The sequence below is a fragment of the Panthera leo genome, chromosome C1, assembly GCF_018350215.1.
Source record: "Panthera leo isolate Ple1 chromosome C1, P.leo_Ple1_pat1.1, whole genome shotgun sequence".
In the NCBI taxonomy this organism is placed as follows: domain Eukaryota; kingdom Metazoa; phylum Chordata; class Mammalia; order Carnivora; family Felidae; genus Panthera; species Panthera leo.
Window position 1 is genome coordinate 181,155,557 of NC_056686.1, and position 22,782 is coordinate 181,178,338.

Consider the following 22,782-nt stretch of genomic DNA (forward strand, 5'->3'; position numbering starts at 1 on the left):
CAAACCCAGCAGAAGAAGAGAAATAATAAATATCAGAGCAGGAATAAACAATATAGAATCTAAAAAAACTGTAGAGCAGATCAACAAAACCAACAGTTGGTTTTTTGAAAAAATAAACAAAATTGATAAACCTCTAGCCAGGCTTCTCAAAAAGAAAAGGGAGATGACCCAAATAGATAAAATCATGAATGAAAATGGAATTATTACAACCAATCCCTCAGAGATACAAGCAATTATCAGGGAATACTATGAAAAATTATATGCCAACAAACTGGACAACCTGGAAAAAATGGACAAATTCCTAAACAGCCACACCCTTCCAAAACTCAATCAGGAGGAAATAGAAAGCTTGAACAGACCCATAACCAGCGAAGAAATTGAATCAGTCATCAAAAATCTCCCAACAAATAAGAGTCCAGGACCAGATGGCTTCCCAGTGGAGTTCTACCAGACATTTAAAGCAGAGATAATACCTATCCTTCTCAAGCTATTCCAAAAAATAGAAAAGGAAGGAAAACTTCCAGACTCGTTCTATGAAACCAGTATTACTTTGATTCCTAAACCAGACAGAGACCCATTAAAAAAAGAGAACTACAGGCCAATATCCCTGATGAATATGGATGCAAAAATTCTCAATAAGATACTAGCAAATCGAATTCAACAGCATATAAGAAGAATTATTCACCATGATCAAGTGGGATTCATTCTTGGCATGCAGGGCTGGTTCAACATTCGCAAATCAATCAACGTGATACATCACATTAATAAAAGAAAAGATAAGAACAATATGATCCTGTCAATCGATGCAGAAAAGGCATTTGACAACATCCAGCAACTTTCTTAATAAAAACCCTTGAGAAAGTCGGGATAGAAGGAACATACTTAAAGATCATCAAAGCCATTTATGAAAAGCCCACAGCTAACATCATCCTCAATAGGGAAAAACTGAGAGCTTTTCCCCTGAGATCAGGAACACAACAGGGATGTCCACTCTCACCGCTGTTGTTTAACATAGTGTTGGAAGTTCTAGCATCAGCAATCAGACAACAAAAGGAAATCAAAGGCATCAAAATTGGCAAAGATGAAGTCAAGCTTTCACTTTGGGCAGATGACATGATATTATACATGGAAAATCCGATAGACTCCACCAAAAGTCTGCTAGAACTGATACATGAATTTAGCAAAGTTGCAGGATACAAAATCAATGTACAGAAATCAGTTGCATTCTTATACACTAATAATGAAGCAACAGAAAGACAAATAAAGAAACTGATCCCATTCACAACTGCACCAAGAAGCATAAAATACCTAGGAATAAATCTAACCAAAGATGTAAAAGATCTGTATGCTGAAAACTATAGAAAGCTTATGAAGGTAATTGAAGAAGATATAAAGAAATGGAAAAACATTCCATGCTCATGGGTTGGAAGAATAAATATTGTCAAAATGTCAATGCGACCCAAAGCTATCTACACATTCAATGTAATCCCAATCAAAATTGCATCAGCATTCTTGAAACTAGAACAAGCAATCCTAAAATTCATATGGAACCACAAAAGGCCCCGAATAGCCAAAGTAATTTTGAAGAAGAAGACCAAGGCAGGAGGCATCACAATCCCAGACTTTAGCCTCTACTACAAAGCTGTCATCATCAAGACAGCATGGTATTGGCACAAAAACAGACACATAGACCAATGGAATAGAATAGAAACCCCAAGACTGGACCCACAAACATATGGCCAACTAATCTTTGACAAAGCAGGAAAGAACATCCAATGGAAAAAAGACAGTCTCTTTAACAAATGGTGCTGGGAGAACTGGACAGCAACATGCAGAAGGTTGAAACTAGACCACTTTCTCACACCATTCACAAAAATAAACTCAAAATGGATAAAGGACCTGAATGTGAGACAGGAAACCACCAAAACCCTACAGGAGAAAGCAAGAAAAGACCTCTCTGACCTCAGCCGTAGCAATTTCTTACTTGACACAACCCCAAAGGCAAGGGAATTAAAAGCAAAAATGAACTACTGGGACCTTATGAAGATAAAAAGCTTCTGCACAGCAAAGGAAACAACCAACAAAACTAAAAGGCAACCAACGAAATGGGAAAAGATATTTGCAAATGACATATCAGACAAAGGGCTAGTATCCAAAATCTATAAAGAGCTCACCAAACTCCACACCCGAAAAACACATAACCCAGTGAAAAAATGGGCAGAAAACATGAATAGACACTTCTCTAAAGAAGACATCCGGATGGCCAACAGGTACATGAAAAGATGCTCAACGTCGCTCCTCATCAGGGAAATACAAATCAAAACCACACTCAGATATCACCTCACTCCAGTCAGAGTGGCCAAAATGAACAAATCAGGAAACTATGGATGCTGGAGAGGATGTGGAGAAATGGGAACCCTCTTGCACTGTGGTGGGAATGCAAATTGGTGCAGCCACTCTGGAAAACAGTGTGGAGGTTCCTCAAAAAATTAAAAATAGACCTACCTTTGACCCAGCAATAGCACTGCTAGGAATTTACCCAAGGGATACAGGAGTACTGATGCATAGGGGCACTTGTACCCCAATGTTTATAGCAGCACTTTCAACAATAGCCAAATTATGGAAAGGGCCTAAATGTCCATCAACTGATGAATGGATAAAGAAATTGTGGTTTATATACACAATGGAGTACTACATGGCAATGAGAAAGAATGAAATATGGCCCTTTGTAGCAACGTGGATGGAACTGGAGAGTGTTATGCTAAGTGAAATAAGCCATACAGAAAAAGACAGATACCATATGTTTTCACTCTTATGTGGATCCTGAGAAACTTAACAGAAACCCATGGGGGAGGGGAAAGAAAAAAAAAAAAAGGAGGTTAGAGTGGGAGAGAGCCAAAGCATAAGAGACTCTTAAAAACAGAACTGAGGGTTGATGGGGGGTGGGAGGGAGGAGAGGGTGGGTGACGGGTATTAAGGAGGGCACCTTTTGGGATGAGCACTGGGTGTTGTATGGAAACCAATTTGACAATAAATTTCATATATTGATAAATAAATAAATAAATAAATCCCATGAAACCAAAAAAAAAAAAAAAAAAGGAAAAAAAGAAAAAAAGAAAAAGAATGGCCTAGAGATGGAGGAACCACGAGGAAACAGGCACAAATATCAAACCTCTAATGTAAGGCCTGAAGGATGAGAAGATCTTGGTAAGGCAAATAATAGGAAGAAATGTTTTTCAGATGGAAACATTAGGATGGCCCACATTCTTGAAAAAGTATGCTAGACCAAAGTGAAAGAACTTCAAATGGCTAGAGCATAGAAGTCAAGATGCAAAGTGGCCAGAGATGAAAACTGAGAGGAAGCAAAGGTCAACGAGGAAGGGTGTTGTAAGCCACGATGGGGGTTTAAACTTTGTCTTGCATGCAATGGAAAAGTTTTAAGCAGGGAAGCAGTATTTATTCACTGACTCAGGAAATATTTATGGACTGTCTCTTTGGACCAGGCACAATTCAAGGTGGTTGAGATAAAGCAGAGAAGAAAACAAAGTCACTGTTCTCATGGTGCTTATATTCCATTAAGAGATACAGACAAAATGGTGACAAGTGGCACAAAGAAAAATACAACCGGCTCCTTAACGTTTCAATTGTATGTCTGGACTGTGCAAGTTATATCATTACCTTGGCTAATTAGTAACCCGTGGGACTCCTGAGTTAGGGGCGGTCCAGAGTCGTGGGTAATTACATCAAATACATTTTCTCTATGTTTGTTGAAATCAAGTGCCAGGTTTTCTGTTCCTCAGTTGAGCTACATGGGGTTTCTTCCTGGAATTTCTGCCCACCAGAATAGGGAAGTGCCCTAACCCGCTGCAGGAACAGGGGGATGGGGGGTGAGGAGGGAGTACTCCTTTGGATTCAGATTGATCCTCCGTGGCAGGGTCACTGGCTAAGTAGGTGAGAAGTCAGTTAAAGTAAAGTTACATCCCGAAGCCTTTTGGTTTAGAGTAACTACATGAATTTCACCCTGAAAAGCCTCCTTTGTTGTCTTTGGTCCACTGCTATAAAAAGTACATTGGTGTTCATTTGCCCTGTGGTTTAATCCCATGTTTGAGGCTGCTCTTATGGATTAAGGAGATTTCCAACTCACTGCATGAGCCCTTGTCCCTGTTGAGAGGGACTGGATGAGGCTGACTGCGTGATCTCCTCTGGTCTCCTAGTTCCCAGTGCGAGCCCACCTCTCCTGTAATCCAGGCATGCCACTCGCCTGTAGCCCTCCGAACCAGAGAACAGCCATGGAGCTGAATGGCGTGTATATCAGTAATTATGTGGGGGGAATACAATCTCATAAAAATAAACTTGCATTTTTACCTCACAAACTTTCTCGAGGGTTGGCATCCAAGAAGTGGCAAGGTGACAGTTCTGAAGAACAACCCATGTTCCTTCTTTGACAGCTTTTTCTATCATCTTCATAGCTATGGGCCCTTGGCCTTGACCAAGGGATAAAGAGCTAAGCTTTGATCCCCCATATCCCTGTGTACAAGAATAGCAAAGATATTATGTAACAATACACCTTTAAAGAAGAATCAGTGTTATTTTTTACAGGAAATGTTAACACTAAATATGTTCAAATTTAATTATGTAGAATCCCTCAACGGTCTAACCATATGCAGCCCTACAAAATTCTTACTGATTAAGAATCTTATAAAAACTGAGATCAAAAGCAAGTCAGTTCAGGTCATAAATAGTCATGGTAATAAATGGAAAATTCTGTAGGGTCTTTGATTGTTGACATAAGGGATAGAAAAAATATTAGGAACACTTTTAACCTGAGGAAACAGGAGATGAAAGGACCCAGCTGTCCTGCAGCAACTCCTAAAATCCAAAGCTGAAAAGAAAACTACGAATAGACAGATGAACTTGTTTCTGTTTCCTCCAGATCTTTGAATAATTATATTTTAATTAATTTCATTGCTGCATAGAGTTCGGTGGAAAAAAAAGAAATTAACTCCTAATTCCCCTTTTAAAGTTTCTTTAAAGGATTCTGTGGGAATATGTGTCCAGAGTGCATTTCTACTATATCCTGATTCATCTGCAGCTTCTGGAAACAGTGTCTGGGACTCCTTGAGCTCTTTCTTTCCAGGGCAGTTACATCAACACTAGCGGGCAGAAGCAGCAGCAAACAAAATAGAGCCCGGTGCTACCATTTCTGGACATGGAGATAGCAAGTGAAGACAATGCACAGAGAACAATGGCAGAGAACAATCAAGTCGTACAACGTGGGAAGAGAAATGGAGAGGAACTGGGAAGATCTCAAAGGATCGGAAAGATCACGTTGATTTGGAGAGGAGTCCCACCTAAAACGAATACCTCCAGCATCCACACCACTTCCGCTCTGGCCCACCATTGCTCTTTCTGGCCTTTTAGCAGCGGCCCCACCCCCACCCCCCACTCCAAAGAATGCCCTGCTTCCATTTTGCCCTACTCAGATAAATTCTCCTCACGCCGGCTAGGATGAGCTTTAGAAACTATAGATCAGATTGTGTCACTTTGTTGCTTAAAATCCCATGACACCATCCCACTGTATTCAACATCCTTAACGTAGCCCACAAAGGTCCTATGTGGATCCGGCCCCTCAATACGTCATCTCACACCCCATCTCCTTCAGTGGTGACAGCCACATTCCAGCACTTCTTTAACCGGTGGTAAGTGCTGTGTCACACGATCAGTTCCCAAGTATCTAAGAATTACCCCCAATGGAAAAAAAAAAAAACATGAAATATTAAAATAAATTGGCCTAGTAAAGAGTATTGTAATCCATCAGCTATGCAGCCTTTGAGAAGCCACTTAAGCTCTCCATGCTTCAGTATCCCTCCCTGTAAAATGGAGATGCCGCTCTTTACTTCATAGGATTGCTTTAAAAATTAAAAGAGAAGTGTGCGTGACAAGGTCTAGCAAAATTAGCAGTATGGATAAAGCACAGTAAAAGTGGTGGTGCTGGTTTTAGAAATGTCAGTATTATTTCCATAAAATGTTATTTCGATTAGACCAAAAGGGAAAAAAATCAACTAAAAAATGTCATCACCTGGGGCACCTGGGTGGCTCAGTCGGTTAAATGTCTGACTTCCACTCAGGTCATGATCTCACAGCTTGTGAGTTCAAGCCCCGTGTTGGGCTCTGTGCTGACAGCTCAGAGCCTGGAGCCTGCTGTGGATTCTGTGTCTCCCTGTCTCTCTCTGCTCCTCCCCCATTCACTCTCTCTCCCTCTCTCTCTCTCTCTCAAAACTGAATAAAAACATTAAAATTTTTTTTTTTTAAATAAAATGTTGTCACCTGTTCATGAAGATTTTCTTATTCTAGGTTGAATGATGTAAGAAAATTTCCAGTAAATTCATTTGAATAATTTTAAAGCCTTGAAATATAAATATGGGAATATAGTCTAACCTGGTAATGTGACTGTAATATAGGATTGTTCTGGAAAGTCAAGAAGGTCCCCCTTTAGAAATTGGAAGGGAGCGCCTGGGTGGCTCAGATGGTTAAGTGGCCAACTTTTGATTTCGGCTCAAGTCATGATCTCACGGTTCATGAGTTTGAGCCCCTCATCGGGCTCTGTGCTGTCTCTCCCTCTCTCTCTTCCCCTCCTCCACTCATGCTATCTCTCTCTCTTTCTCTCAAAATAAATATATTAATTTAAAAAAATAAAAAAAGAAAGAAATTGGGAGAAGGGACAGCATCAGAGAAAGATCCCCCCATGGTCACTGTCAAGACTTGAATTAAATCAATCCACGCTCATATACTGGTGTAATGTCAAAAAGTCTCTCTGTGCCCCCAAAATAGAAGCAAGTGTCCCTCAAGCCAAATTCTGGTCTTATAATTTGGATATGGAAAACTGTTTTTAATGTCAGTGCTGTCATTTAAATATTTTCTTGAGGGGCGCCTGGGTGGCTCAGTCGGTTAAGCTTTCAACTCTCGGTTTCGGCTCAGGTCATGACCTCACAGTTTCATGTGGGTTCGGGCCCCGCATCAGGATCTGTGATGGCAGTGAAGAGCCTGCTTGGGATTCTCTCTCTCTCTCTCTCTCTCTCTCTCTCTCTCTCTCTCTCTCTGCCTGCTCATACTGTCTCTGTCTCTCTCTCAAAATAAATATATAAGCTTAAAAAAAAATTTAATATTTTCTTGAGACTCTGTCAACTTCTGGAACCCTACTCTTTCAAAAGCTAAGTGAGTGATAAATTTTTACCTTTCCCTCCCACCATTTTGGATAAGCAAGTTTGTGTTTTAAAAACTTTAGCCAGAAAATCCTTTATTTATTCACTTTTATAATATCAGACAACCTCATCTATTTTAAGGTACCTGGTCATCAGCAAATTTTAGAAGAGCAGCCATGGGATCCGCTCCTGGAGAGAGCACAAAAATCAGGGGTGCACAGCAGTTACTATCTCCAAATGCCTTGGATAAATCAAAGGGGGGTGGTTCAATGAACATGCGCCCCAATCTGTTGATTATAAATTCTTGCAGCATTGGAATAACCTAGAAAGAGACAAGAATATATTTGAAATATATATTTGAAAATATATTTGAAAGAACATTCAAAATCTGCTTACGAAATTAAAAAGTTCAGATTCAAAGATTTTTGAGAGAGAGAGAGAGAGAGAGAGAGAGAGAGACAGTGCAAGTCAGGGAGGGGCAGAGAGAGAGGGAGACACAGAATCTGAAGCAGGATCCAGGCTCTGAGCTGTCAGCACAGAGCCCGACACGGGGCTCGAACTCACGGACTGCAAGATCATGATCTGAGCTAAAGTCGGACGCTTAACCATCTGAGCCACCCAGGTGCCCCGTAGATATTTTAAAACAAATGACTCTAGGTACATTAGCTTAGTTATTTGTTAATACCTCCACCAGGAGGGTCCAAGGCATGACTTTATATAAACGTCTTTTAGATAGAAAAAAACTTATAAATTATTTAAATAATAAAAGATAAGTGGTTGGTGACGCCAGAATTCAAAGGTATTTTTCTTCCCTTCACGGAGCATTCAATACCTAGTGGATGAAGAATGTGAGAAACCCTAACTCTTTTACTTAACTTTTAAAATACCATGGGCTAAAAGTCCACAACTCAAAAGTAGAAATTTTAGAATGATTTATACAGTACTATACCATCAAGAAAGAATTGATATGGCTGGGAAAGCAAACAGAAAGAAAAAAGAAAAGGACTGTGAAGGAGAAACAAGCCATACTCCTGAGAAATAGCCAAAGCCATATTGCATAAGATTCCTGATAACGGGGGCCCTTAGATGGCTCAGTCTGTTGAGCATCTGACTCGTGATTTTGGCTCAGGTCATGATCCCAGGGTTCAGGAATCGAGCCCTAGGTGGGGCTCCAGGCTGACCATGGAGCCTGCTTGGGATTCTTATTCTGAATGCACACAGATGTCAAACTTATTGCAGGAAACTAAAAATCTCCTGTCTATCCCAGGGATATTACCTTTCTCATTCTTCTTTTCCCATAGCTGGTCTTTTCTCACTACATTAAAACACCAACTAACAAAGGAAAATGAACCTTTTTTCTCTTCCCAAGGCTGACTTCTTCACTAAATTATAGCTTTACAAACAAAGCAAAAGCACATGGCTTCTAAGTGCATGATGTTACTTTTAGTAAGTTTGAGCTATCATTGTCCCCTCTCTTATGAGTGTTTCGGGCTGCATTGGCCACTGCTCACATGCAGACATGGCTGGCTAGCTGTCAGAGCTGGAGAACTAGGTCAGGGGTGTGCACACGAGGGGAAGCGCGGACAAATTTCAGTGTTTCCTTTTTTTTTTTTTAATGTTTATTTATTTTTGAGAGAGAGAGAGTGCACGAGCAGGGGAGGGACAGAGAGAGAGGGAGACACAGAATCCAAAGCAGGCTCCAGTCTCTGAGCTGTCAGCACAGAGCCCAATGCCGGGCTCGAACTCATGAACAGGAAGATCATGACCTGAGCCGAAGTCGGACGCTTAACTGACTGAGCCACCCAGGTGCCCCCAGTGTTTTCTTTTTAGTGTTAAAACTGAGCACGACTTGCTTGCTCCCAAGACTGAAGTGTAATTCTCAAGGTAAATTAAGCTGTGCTTGCTGTTCGGTTTGCAAGTCAACAGAATTGGGTTTGCTTCTGCCATCGGATTATGCCAGCATTAGGTCTGTAAACAAAATCTGTCAGTAACAAAAATTGCAGGCTAATTTAAGCAATCACCTTCCCAAAGGCAGGGAAGAAGTTTGTGGTTTTCCATTTATGTTAATCTATGTGTTGCAAGTTCCTGTAGGATTTATCGGACGTCAGAGAGACATATTCACTACTGTTTGACAAGTTTCTTACTGGAAGTTGATTGATTTGTGTTTTGTTTACTCTTCAGGAGAGAATGGTGGCCAGAAGCTTATTTTGTGAATGGGCTCAAAACACGGCACACCTCAGTATTTATTCCCTTGATAGGCTTCTTTTCATCAATCAAACACTATAAAATATTAAATTCCATAAGAAAGTATGAGTCCATCTCATTTTTCCTACTGGTGATTGACTGAGCATCTTTTACATTTTTCTAAATTAGAGCATGGGAGAACCTGGCACATGCAGCCTGTTACCCCTGGGTGGACTCTGTATTGAGGACAGAGCAGTGGAAAATTGTGCTGGCAAATAATATCTAATGTAAACTAGAGATTGAAGCACTGCTGATTTTCCTGGTGGATATATTATCTCATATATATGAGATAATAAAAATTTCCATAGCATTAGCCCAAATTCTAGCCTCATATAGCACTGTTCCTGTCTCTGGTAGCCAATGCCATGTTACTTGGGAAAACCATTCTTAAAAAGTATCATAGCCATATATTATTTTTATTTTGTTTTTTAATGTTTATTTATTTTGAGAGAGAGAGAGAGAGAGCAAGCAGGGGAGGAACAGAGAGGGAGAGAGGGAAAGAATCCCAAGCAGGCTCTAAGCTGTCAGGGCAGAGCACGTTGTGGGGCTCCATCCCACAAACCATGAGATCATGACCTGAGCTGAAATCAAGAGTCGGGTCTTAACTGACTGAGCCACTCCGGTGCTCCATGTATTATTTTTAAATATATAGATTCCAAAGTCAACAATTTACCACTAGAACGTGGAATACCTGGTAACAGTAAGATTGAAGGGTGTGAGGTAGCTAGTGATTTAAGAGCATACTAATAATTTATTTATATCAAGGATCACAGGCGCATAGTATAGTTAATGGTAACCGGTCACTTAGGTTAAATTGAATTATGCTGCAGTAGCAAACAATTTCCAGATCTCAGTGACTGAACACAACAATTTCTCATCCTTGCAAAGTCCTGTGGGTGTGTAGGCAACTCACCACCAGTGCTGACTCAGTGCTCCAGCCTGCTTAGGGAACTTAAATATCGGTATGTGCTTCCTCAATTTTGATGGCAGAGGGAGTGCCCTGGAGATTCTCCACGCTGGCAATTAAAATGCTTCTACCCTGACACTTCTCACATTTTATTGGCCAGAGCAAGGTTTATAGCCACAGTCCTTCACCTCCTGCGTGCGTGTGTATATGTGTGTGTGCGCACGCACGTGCAGAGGAGAACTGGAAATCCTGGCCAATAGCATTAATGTCTACACTCATCCACCCATCCAAGGAAAACTCTAAAGGAGATATGGAAACATTGGGGACAAAGTTACAAGTCAGGGTGCAAAATATTGGACAGAGTAGCTAAGAGAAGTATAAAACCGTAAGTTTCACCTCAATTGATTTAAAAGCAAAAACATACAAACAAAAACCCCTCAACTTGAATATCTAACTCCTCACCTTCCTCAAATATACTTTAAAAAGACACTGAATACGGAAAGTAATGTTTGATCTATTTGGTAGCTCAATGTATTTTCAGCTTAAAATATCAACTTTTTTAAAACATAAAACTGGGGAAAAGATATTTATAGGGGAAAGGCTGTAGTTAGGAAATGGCTCATTAGTCACTTTTAATCAAACTTAATATAAAACATGGACAGAAGCCTCTTTGTTTTTTTCAAATACTGACGGGAGAATGTCAGTGGTACACGCAGAGTCATTTTAGTATTAAGAGTCTTTACCTGGCTTAGAAAATAAAGTAAAAACCTTTGAAAATTAAAAAAAAAAAAAAGCTTTTAGGGAGGATGCTGTTTCAGGCCAGAGGGTGAAGCATTTTGTATTCTTCCATACTTAATACATGTAGGGGAAACTTCTGAGGCTTAACACTAAGTGGCAATTCACTTTTGAAAGGGCTACCAAGGAGGAGAACATTTCATCAGTTTAATACCTGATTCCTAAACAATTGTGGCTGCTTCCAACACCCCAGGACGGCAGTGTGGTGACTTTTGCGGGCCCTAGTCACCTTGTGCATCCCTTCCCCCATGAAAAACAAGTAAGAATTATGTTTTACATTTGTTTCAGGGTAATTACAAGCGTTAACAAGTCCAGGTTATATTTTCCATTTTTAAAAGGAATTCAAACATTTTCATTAACACCTAGAAGCATCCTGGGCCCTAGGCACTCTGCCTAATGGATCCTCGGCCACTGGCTAAGAGCACACTGACAGGCCAAGCAAGAATCGCTTATCTTCATTAAACAGACTATGGCGTACAGAGGGAAGAATGCCTCTACCCCACATTCTCACTGGTGCAGGTAAGAACTTTTTAAAGTATGTTGCTTTCACCACCTAAGTTCCAGTTGTTTGTTGTTAGGATGGAATGACTGACTTATATATATTCCTTAGCAGCTCAAACTGTGGCTACAGTAAGTTTTGAAATCGTTATGTATTACTTTTACTTGGCTAGTAACAAAGGACGATTAGGATGTTTTTTCAAATTTTCCTCAATCTACCTAATATCTATAGTGTTTCAGAGAACATAGATATGGGTCATTATACTTAAGTGACTAGGTTTTTGTTTTTTGGTTTTTTTTTTTAATTGGAGGCTAATGGGGTCACCTGGTGGCTCAGTTGGTTAAGCAACAGACTCGATTTCAGCTCAGGTCAAGACTCACAGGTCGTGAGTTTTAGTCCTGTATTGGGCTCTGTGCTGACAGCGCAGAGTCTGCTTGGTATTCGGTCTCTCCCTCTCTCTTTCTGTCTTTCCCCTGCTCATGCTTGCACAGCACACCCTCTCTCTCAAAATAAATAAATAAACTTAAAAAAATTAAAAACATAGAATATGATGATGCAAATGAGAATGTCACTGAGCACTGAAATTCGCTGACCTGGACAGGTGAGCAGATTCACTGGTTATATAATGTATCATTTAAAGAAATTAAAATGAACAGTATTGACGTTTTCCTTTGTAGTCAGCAGTGATGAATGTCTTAAAAATGATATTGTACTTGCTTTCCAAAGGCCAACAAAGAACTATACATAAAGACAGGATTTGAAGAGCCAGAAATTCTACTAGATCTGTTTGACTAATATCATCAAAGCGATCAGAATAAAAATGAAGTTACAGCATGTAAAGGAAGTAGGTTTTAAGGAATTGGGAAAGCATGAATTAAAAGGAAGAATCATGAAATAAATAGAACTAAAACATATAGTCTGGTCAGCTACTAATTTAGTGTGGCTTTAAGGATGTACAAAATTCTTGATAAAATGGCTGCATTAGAAGGAAGTGGGATTAGTTCCCCCAGGCTCCTCCACCTCCCCTGTGATTATATAAGGAAATATGGTAAACCAGACTATAATGGGGGGGGGGAGGGGAAGGGGTGGACTGGAATCACAGAGCTGCTTTCAAAGCCCACACTTACCTTGTCTGGCCTCAAGCAACGAATGATAAGCATCCTTTGAAACTCATTTGCTTTATCTTCCCAATTTTCAGGAAAAACCTCATGATGTGGTTCCTAAAATTACAGTAGATAGAATTCAATTCTATTTTGGAGATTATTTCCCAAGAGAACAGTATTTTGATGTATAAGCTGATTTTTAGAGAAACCATGTAATGACTTAATGAAATCAAGAATACTAATGTAAATTTTATCAGGTGGGGGCAAAGTTATGAAATAAGGAATGAAATGAAAATTTAAAACACCACAAAGGAATCAAAACTAGGGCATGAATTAAGCAGGTTAATGTCAATATGAATACAAATCATTAGACAAAATGAATCTCCTTATTAAAAATGTACATATGGAGTGCTCCCATTATTTCTCCAAAGGCATTTAAAAATCTACCCACTACTGCCACCATCTATTTATAAAAAGAAATATATATTATAAAAGAAGAAAATTTATTATTATAAATTTATTATATTTCCTGTTTTGAACAAAGTTTTGGTATCTTCTTTATAAAGGTATATTTGAAAATGTATATAGTAAAAAAAAAAAAAAAAAAAAAAAAAAAGAAAATGTATATATTAAAAAGAAGCCAAAACAGAGAGAGCTATTAAAAATATGTAAGAGAGGTATTAAGAACCCAAGAGGGGTATTAAGAACCCAAGAACCCAAAAGAGGTATTAAATTTCAAAAAAAGAAAAAAAAGGAGACATTTGGAATCTTAAAACCTCAGGGAAAGCTATGTAGTATCTCAGATTAGAAATCTCCATGCTTCAGCATAGTCAGTAAAATCTCTATTTCAAATTAGAATGAAGTACTCACAAAAACCTATTTGTGTCTAGGAAATATATTAAAACTATTTTTTTAATGTTTATTTATTTTTGAGAGAGAGATAGAGACAGAGTATGAGCAGGGAAGGGGCAGAGAGAAAGAGACACACAGAATCTGAGGCAGGCTCCAGGCTCTGAGCTGTCACCACAGTCTGATGCGGGGCTCGAACTCACAGACTGTGAAATCATGACCTGAGCCGAAGTCGGAAGCTTAACCCAACTGTGTCACCCAGGCGCCCCTCAAGGAAATATGTTTTTATTACTAACAGGGAGAGATCCAACAGCGATCCAGTCCAAATGTTTGAATTTATGTGTAAATACAATCTCACTGTCATGTCTGCTACAAGAAGTAGGTAAATATTCTCCATATATCTGGGTCTTTATTTCCTCTTCCCGTCTTCCCTAAGGAGAGCTCTTTCTTGCATAATTAAATCCAAGAAAGCAGAATGTGGAGAGAAGAAATAAAGGAGTGGGAAAAAAATAACTACAAATTGGCAAAATATTAGCCCTTATCCTAAAAAAAAAAAAAAAAGTGAGGAAAGGCAACAATTTCTATGTATTCTAGAAGGAAATTGTTTTACACTTTGTCCTGACTATAATAGTCTCCAATTAGTGAGATAGGGCCCCATGAAAAATTGCTTGAGAACTATTAGCTTTTCCCTCTGAAAGAGGGGGGAGGTGGAAATTTTCTTTTGTCCATGGTTCTTCTAGGTAGACTAAAAACTAAATTTACATGAAACAGATTAACAGGAGAAAAAAATCTAGCGTTTGATTACATGTACACAGAGGGTCCAATAATGAAAATGAGACCCAAAGAAATGATCAAGGCAGGTAGTTTTTATACTTTTTAGACAAAGAGACCATAAATCTGTGAGGAATTGACAGATCAAAGACAATTTAACTTTGGGAGTTTCAGTTAATAAGGAATACTAAATAGAATTTGGGGTGGGGCAGTAAATGAGTAGAAAGTAACAAGGGTGTTGATACAGCCTTCTGTGCTCCAAATTTCTTATCTCTGGTGATAAGGATATCTCTTTTACCTCCTGGTACAGGAAGGGTACCTTTCACATGGGAGATTTATTTCCTGCTTTCAGGGGTGGGTCTGAGTGTCCTTGCATAGGCTGTCACTTAAGTAACTTTTTAAAATAATCAATATGCCAAAGTGGCATATTTTGGGTAGCCTGCCCTTGGCCCCTACACCTCACGTCAAATGACAAAATGTTTATTAGCTTATATCCTGGATTTAGAAAATCTAAACAATAGCTCTTTTGTAAAATCTTTAACTCACCTGCTATTATAATTACAAAATCTAAATTGTTAATAAGTAAAAATTTGGCATGGAAATTCAAACAGAATATTTTAAGGACCATGCATTTCTACACATTTCAAGGATTTGAATAGAAGTTCAAAACAAAACCATCAATTTAGAAGGTGCCGATGAGGGGCGCCTGGGTGGCTCAGTCGGTTGAGTGGCCGACTTCGGCTCAGGTCATGATCTCACGGTCCGTGAGTTCGAGCCCCGCGTCGGGCTCTGTGCTGACAGCTCAGAGCCTGGAGCCTGTTTCGGATTCTGTGTCTCCCTCTCTCTGACCCTCCCCCATTCATGCTCTGTCTCTCCCTGTCTCAAAATAAATTAAAAAATGTTAAAAAATTAAAAAAAAAAAATAGAAGTGCCGATGATATAAATCGAAACCCTGATTTCAATGTCTGACCAGTTGTTTAAAGTTTACCTAAATCTTGTTTTTTATTCAAAATAAAAAAGAAATTTAGCATTATTTTCTCCATTTAAAAACTTTGGAAAAAGCAAAAGTGTTAAGAACATACCAAACTATCATACACTTTTTTCCATCCATCCTTTAAGTGCATAAACTCCCTACGAATGGTTTTGAAGGAAGGTAAATCATCTAGTCGACATATTTCATCCCAGGATTTTTGTGGGAGCCAGGTACAAGGGTTGGTATGAGGATTATCCAATCCAATCCCACCAGTTAGCAGAAATCTCCACTCGGCTTTATTAACCTTCGGAAAACAAAGTAGCATGAAGAATCAGAAATGAATTCATCATGTGTACATAGTAAATTTAAACCATTGAAAAAGAACTGGCTATTGATTTTCAAGTTTCAAGTATTGTCCTTATGAAATTCTATAGCTAGTGGTATAGCAGTTCAGTATTTATTCATAAGAAAACATTTATCCATTATAACCGGTTTTGAAAATCGTTCCATTCTAGATAACCACTTTTTGATCATTTTCCTCCAGAATTACTAATCTAAACTTAAAAATTGTATCTGAATAAATGTTTTCCAAAATGACTGCTTGGCGTCTTACTGGCTCTAAAAATTGTGGGAAGACAGAGGGGAGGAGCTGGGGGAATCAGCAAAATGAAGGCAAGTGGGAGAGATAGGTTTCCAGGTAGGGAGTAAAGAAATCACAGGAATCAAAGGTACAGCGTAGGGAATATCGCCAGTGGTGTTGTAGCAGTGGTCGACGGTAGTTACACTTGCGGTACAGAGTTGATGAATTACTATGTCGTGCACCTGAAACCCATGCAACATTGGTGCGAACTATACTCAAAAGATAAACAAAAATAAAAATAGATAAAATAAAAACGGGGGGAAGACAGAAAGCCATCAATCTGCCATATCTTCAATTATTTTCCATAAAAAGGAAATGAGGTACTGCTATGAAACTTTTGCAAGAAATGCAAGAAAAATGCCTTTACTCCTTCAGAATTCAGCCAATGTATCACCAGACAAAAATCAATAAATCTTTAGCACCTAAGTGAATAAAAGAGTGCATTTATACGATACTCTCTTTCATTCTTAAGGTGCGTCTTTTATTTTAAATGAATAGATTTGAAACATAGTAAAAATTTATGAAAGGTATTATTAAGCTCCAATGGTTAGATTGGACTAACTTGCACAAGTTCTTAAAAACATTACTATATACTCTATATGATTACTTGATGTAAATATATCAACATATTTAGTAAATATATATACATACTTACATAAGATTCTAATAGAAACTATTTTATTTAAACTAAAACATACAGAGATTTAAGGAATAACTACATAATGGACTCTGCTTTATTTATTTTGCCCCCTGTGTGAAGTTCAGTCTAGTTGTGATCTCTTGCCTTAACTGCAATAATTGTTTAATCGTTTACAACCATCTTGTGAATACACACACATACTCCCATACAAATTAGTAAATTAATGAATCAATGTTAATGTTTTTCCTACAAATTATAACAGTACTGACCGCACGTTCATGTAGCAGCAGATTCATAGTTAGACAAAAGGAAAAGAGTAGTTTATCCTTTTCAAAGAGTGATCGGCAGACATTAACATACAGGGAGTAAGTAAAGTGATCCTTGAGAATTTGAAGCCTACAGGTCAACAGAAAGAGAAGTGAATAAATAAAAAATGCATTATACTTTAAAGAAAATGCTCTTAAGGAAACCTATTATAAACCATTTAGATGTATATTCTTCTAATCAGCTTTCTGGTCAATTACCCCCAAAACAATCAAGGATTGTCATTAACTGGGTGCACCAATTTGAGAGCTACACAATGTAGAAACACTTCAGTAGAATTGCATTTTACTGTTGACTGATTTTTTAAAAAACACTTAATCTTTCTTTCAGAAAAGAGTCAATGCATGGTACATTAATCTGTTGCGTTTAAAGATTTGTGGATGATTTTTAACTATAAAGCATTTCTTAGGGTAAAATTTGATTTTCTTATTCCATAAATGCTTCCAAATGTTGTATGTTTTATATTAAATTAACAGATTAAAATTCATAGCTCCTTTATTAAATTAACATTTAGTACTGTGCTACTCTGTTCATAAGTCCATAAAAGCTAGAGAAATCACAAAACTTGATAAATTACATTTTTTTTAAGTTTATTTGTTTTGAGAGTGCATGTGCGCATGCGTGGGGCAGGGGCACAGAGAGAGAGAGAGAGAGAGAGAGAGAGAGAGAGAATGAATCCGAAGCAGGCTCCATACTCAGCACAGCGCCTGATGCAGGGCCTGATCTCAGGACCCCGAAATCATGACCTGAGCCAATATCAAGAGTCAGATGCCTAAACAACTGAGCCACCCAGGCACCCCAAGTACATTTTTATTTACTACATAGACAGAACATGAAAATATGAATAATCGCAATATTTGCAACTAACAACTTTATAGTAAGTCCTAACATGTGTGATCTGTATCCATAGCATGTACATAACACTTTAAACATTTTCATGTAATTATCTCATAAGGAAAATAAACGATCATTGAAACAAAAATTTCACAAATGTTTTATTATATTAGTTATAATAGTTATAATAGAAATAAAACAGTTGGCTGAAACCTTTGTGGAGAGCTAATGATTGACAAGGGCTGAAACTGAGCAGACCAATTTACCCGAAGGAAAAATTAGCAGAGTTTGATTTTGATGAAGAAAAATTTTATCAGTGTTTCTTAATGTGTCTAGAAAAAATAATCTACCAGTACCACCATATTGTGGCTATTTTCAAACTAATATCCCAGGGTACGGATCATCACAACTCTATTTTTTTCCTTACTGGCCTATTTCTTTAATTATTTTGTCCCCGGCCAGCATTCTCATAAAGAAAATTAAACAAATTGATGCATTTTATTTCTGGTTGAGAACTCTGAAAAGGGGCTTGATAGAGAGGGCTTTGAAACTAGTTGCTGAAATGTAGTTGAATTCTCTGAAGATTTAAAATAATAATACTACTCCTGTCCCCATTTTTATGCTAATAATGGTCTGTTCACACTTAGTATTTAATTTGTCTCATCTGTAACAGTACAATTAATACAGGGCAACTCAGACTTGGTCTTTCTAGAATAAAATAAAAATGTCTACACTTTAAGACAAATTTCTTCTTGTAGATAGGAAGATTGAAGGGAAAATTATAATCGTCACTCATATTACAAGTTCAAGGTCAGTCTCATCAATGATAAAAATGCAGATTAAAATACAATATTTTAATAATCTGTTACAGTGAAAAAGGATAAAAATGATCATTTTCAATGCTAATGCATGACACAGGGATATAAGATCATTGATGTTCCCTCAGTGGAGTTGTATATTTGAATAACTTTCCAGGAAAGGAATTTATATCAGGAGTCTGAAAGAAGTAAACACCTTCGTTCTGATTTTGGGATTCTAGCATACGGAAATAATTACCCGTGTGGACATTTATACTTATTGCAGTATTAGCTATAATTCAAAGGCTGGAGATTACTTGTGAGTCTTACATTAAGAAAATTATGGCACATTCATAAAGTGATATATTGTGCAACTATTAAAAATAGTTTCAGAAGAATATTTAATAACATGGAAAAAATGATCTTGATAGAAGTGGAAGGAAAAAACAACAGTGTGTGTGTGTGTGTGTGTCCACTTGTTTTCTCAGAGAGAGAGAGATTTCAGTTTGGTCCCTTTGACAAAGCTCTATCCTTGTTAGGTTTTTGTTTCTGTACTTACAGGTGTTTTGCAATAGTTATTTATTTATTTTATTATATTAACATTTTATAAGAAACAGATGAACCAAATTATGGCTATTTCACAGTACATCTCATAGCAATCATAACATATGTTTTTGTAATACTTAAGTAAGAATTACTACGAATAATAGCCATCAGAAGGCAAACAAAAATGGAGTGCATGTGTGGCTCAATCAGTTAAGCGTCCAACTTCGGCTCAGGTCATTTTCTTCTCATGGCCCATGGTTCGAGCCCCACATCGGGCTCTGCGCTGACAGCTCAGAGCCTGGAGCCTGCTTCCGATTCTGTGTCTCCCTCTCTTTCTGGCCCTCCCCAGCTCACACTCTGTCTCACTCTCTCTCAAAAATAAATACTAAAAATAAATGTTATTTTAAAAACAGAAGGCAAACAAAAATGCGGTGCATGGGTGGCTCAGTCAGTTAAGTGTCTGACTTCAGCTCAAGTCATGATCTCATGGTTTGTAGGTTCAAGCCCTGCATCGAGTTTTGTGCTGACAGCTCAGAACCTGGAGCCTGCTTCAGATTCTGTGTCTCCCTCGCTCTCTGCCCCTCCCCCACTTGTGTTCTGTCTCTCTCTCTCTCTCTCTCAAAAATAAATAAATATAAAAAAAATTTTAAAAAGCAAACAAAAATGAAATGTTTTTGTTGCTGAGTAAAATAAGAGATAATTTTATTAGTTGTTACAAGTTTATATCCTTAAACACCATCAGTCTTAACCTCCCAATCTCCTTCACCTGGCAACCACCACTTTACTGTTTTTCTCTTAAAGGCATGATTTTTTTTTTTTTAATTCCATATATAGGTGATATCACACGGTACTTGTCTTTCCCTGACTGATCTTGGTTAGCATAATGTGCTCACGGTCAATCTATGTCTAAATGGCAGAACATACATGCAGAAGAATGAAAACGGACACCTATCTCATACCACTCACAAAAATTAACTCAAAATGGGTCAAAGACCTAAACATAAGCCCTAAAACCATAAAATTTCTAACAGGAAGAAACCTGTCAATACTGATTTTAGCAATGGTTTTCTTGGACATGACGCTAAAAGCATAAAAAAAGCAAAAATCAACAAATGGGACTACATCAAACCCAAAAGCTTCTGCACAACAAAAGAAACTATTAACAAAATAGCACCCAGAGATAAACCCATGCTTATATGGGCAATTAATCTATGACAAAGGAGGCAAAAATATACAATGGGGGAAAAGACACTCTCTTCAACAAATGGTGCTGGGAAAACTGGACAGTTACATGCAAAAGAATAAAACTGGAGCATTTTCTGACAACATACACACAAATAAAATGGATTAAAGACCTAAATGTGAGACCTGAAACCATAAAGTTTCTAGGAGAAAACAGGCAGTAATTTCTTTGACACTGGGTTTAGCAACATTTTTCTAGATAAGTTGCCTTAGGCCAGGGAAACAAAAGCAAAAATAAACTATTGAGACTACACCAAAAATAAAAAGCTTTTGCACAGTGAAGGAAACCATCAACAAAACAAAAAGTCAACCTACTGAATGGGATAAGAGATTCACAAATGATTTATCTGATAACGGATTAATATCCAGAATATATAAACAACTTATACAACTCAACACCAAAAAAACCCAAATAATCTGACTAAAAAATGGGCAGAGGACCTGAGTAGATATTTTCCCAAAGACATACAGATGTCAAACAGACACATGAAAAGATGCTTGATATTACTAGTCATCAAGGAGATGCAAATCAAAACCACGGTGAGGTATGACCTGACACCTGTCAGAGTCACTAGAATCAAAAAGACAAGAAATAACCAGCATTGGTGAGGATGTGGAGAAAAAGGAACTCTAGTGCACTGTTAGGGGAAAAGTAAACTGGTGCAGCCACTGTGGAAAATAGTATGGAAGGTCCTCAAAAACTTAAAAATAAAAATACCCAGTGATTCTACTACTGGGCATTTAACCAAAGATAAAGGAAAACACTAATTTGGAAAATATATGCACACCTATGATTATTGCAGCATTATTTATAATAGCCAAGAAATGGAAGCAGCCCAAGTGTCCATCAATTGATGAACAGATAAAGAAAATGTGTTTGTGTGTGTGTATGTATATATGTATATATACATATGTGTATATATACATGTATATACATATGTGTATATATGTGTGTGAGTATATATATATACATATATATATATATATATATATATATATATACGCATATATACATACACACACACACACACACACACACACACAAACACAATGGAATATTCCTCAGTCATAGAAAAGAATGAGATCTTGCCATTTGCAACAACATGGTTGAGACTACAGGGTATTATCCTAAGTGAAATATGTCAGAGAAAGACAAATACCATATGACTTAACTCCTATGTGGAATCTAAAAAACAAAACAAATAAAGACACAAAAAGCAGAAACCGATCCATGAATAGAGAACTTATGGTTGCCAGAGGGGAGGGGTTGGGGGAAGATGAGCAAAATGGATGAAGGGGACTGGGAGATACAGGTTTCCAGTTATTATGGAACGAATAAGTCACAGGAATAAAAGGTACAGCATCGGGAATAAGTCAATGGTATTGCAATAGTGTTGTCTGGTGACAGACGGCAGCTATGCTTGTGGTGAGTGTAGCACAACATATGGTCTTGTCTGATCACTATGTTGTACACCATACACCCGAAACTATATATATAACATTGTGTGTCAACTATACTTAGAGAGAGAGAGAGAGAGAAAGGGCAGCCATAGGAGAAAATTTTTGCAAACCCATGTACCAAATAAAGAGTTAATACCCCAAATATACAAAGAACTAAGAATTTAATAACAAGAAAACAATCTGATCAAAAAATTGACAGAAGATCTAAATAGACATTTTTCTAAAGAGGACATTAAAATGGCCAACAGGCGCATGAACAGATGTTCAGTATCACCAATTACCAGAAAAATGCAAATCAAAACTACAGTGAGAGATCACCTCACACCGAAAAGAACGGCTATCATCGAGAAGTCAAGATATAGTAAGTGCTGGTGAGGATGTGGTGAAAAGGAGCCCTTATACAACTCACATTTGTTTTCTTTCTGGCTAACGCCAGTTTGTTAACACAGATGGCCACTTCAGTTAGCAGGTGAGTTTGGGATGCGATTTCTGCCTTTGCAACCTCTTAATGTGCATTATATTCTGGTTGAATGTTTACTGAATCATAAAAGTGTTTTCTTTCTCTACTACCTTTGTGGAGAAAAAAACTTCTAGGTTGAGAAAAGATTTTGTTTTGATACTTCTACAATACACTAGCACACTGGGACACCACGTAACAATCAGAGTGAATAAACCACTGCACTGTACAAAACAATGTGGATTTCACAAATGCAATTCTGAGTGTAAGATGCCAGACACACAGGAGCACGTGCTGTGTGATTCCATTCACGTGATGTTCTCAAACAGACAAAACTGATCTACGGTGCTGGAAGTCGGGACAATCTTTACCTTGGTGGAAGGGGATTGGTCAGTCACTAAAAGGGACACAAAATGGGGTTTCTGGGTTGTCGATAATGTTCTGGGTCTTGGTTTGGGTGCTAATTACACAGGTGTGCTCAATAATAAAAGCTCACTG

General features: G+C 37.9%; 1 protein-coding gene across 2 annotated transcripts in view; it reads right to left on the bottom strand.

Annotated features, from left to right (window-relative positions):
- DNAH7 (dynein axonemal heavy chain 7) overlaps positions 1 to 22,782 on the bottom strand; it is a 261,805-nt gene that overhangs the window by 41,197 nt on the left and 197,826 nt on the right. For both annotated transcript variants that reach the window (XM_042949526.1, XM_042949525.1), the window contains 5 exons: positions 16,893 to 17,019; positions 15,453 to 15,647; positions 12,775 to 12,867; positions 7,348 to 7,524; positions 4,366 to 4,527 (listed from right to left, as the gene is read on the bottom strand). In XM_042949526.1, coding sequence (XP_042805460.1) covers positions 4,366 to 4,527; positions 7,348 to 7,524; positions 12,775 to 12,867; positions 15,453 to 15,647; positions 16,893 to 17,019 — 754 coding nt within the window. The remainder of the gene's footprint in view (positions 1 to 4,365; positions 4,528 to 7,347; positions 7,525 to 12,774; positions 12,868 to 15,452; positions 15,648 to 16,892; positions 17,020 to 22,782) is intronic.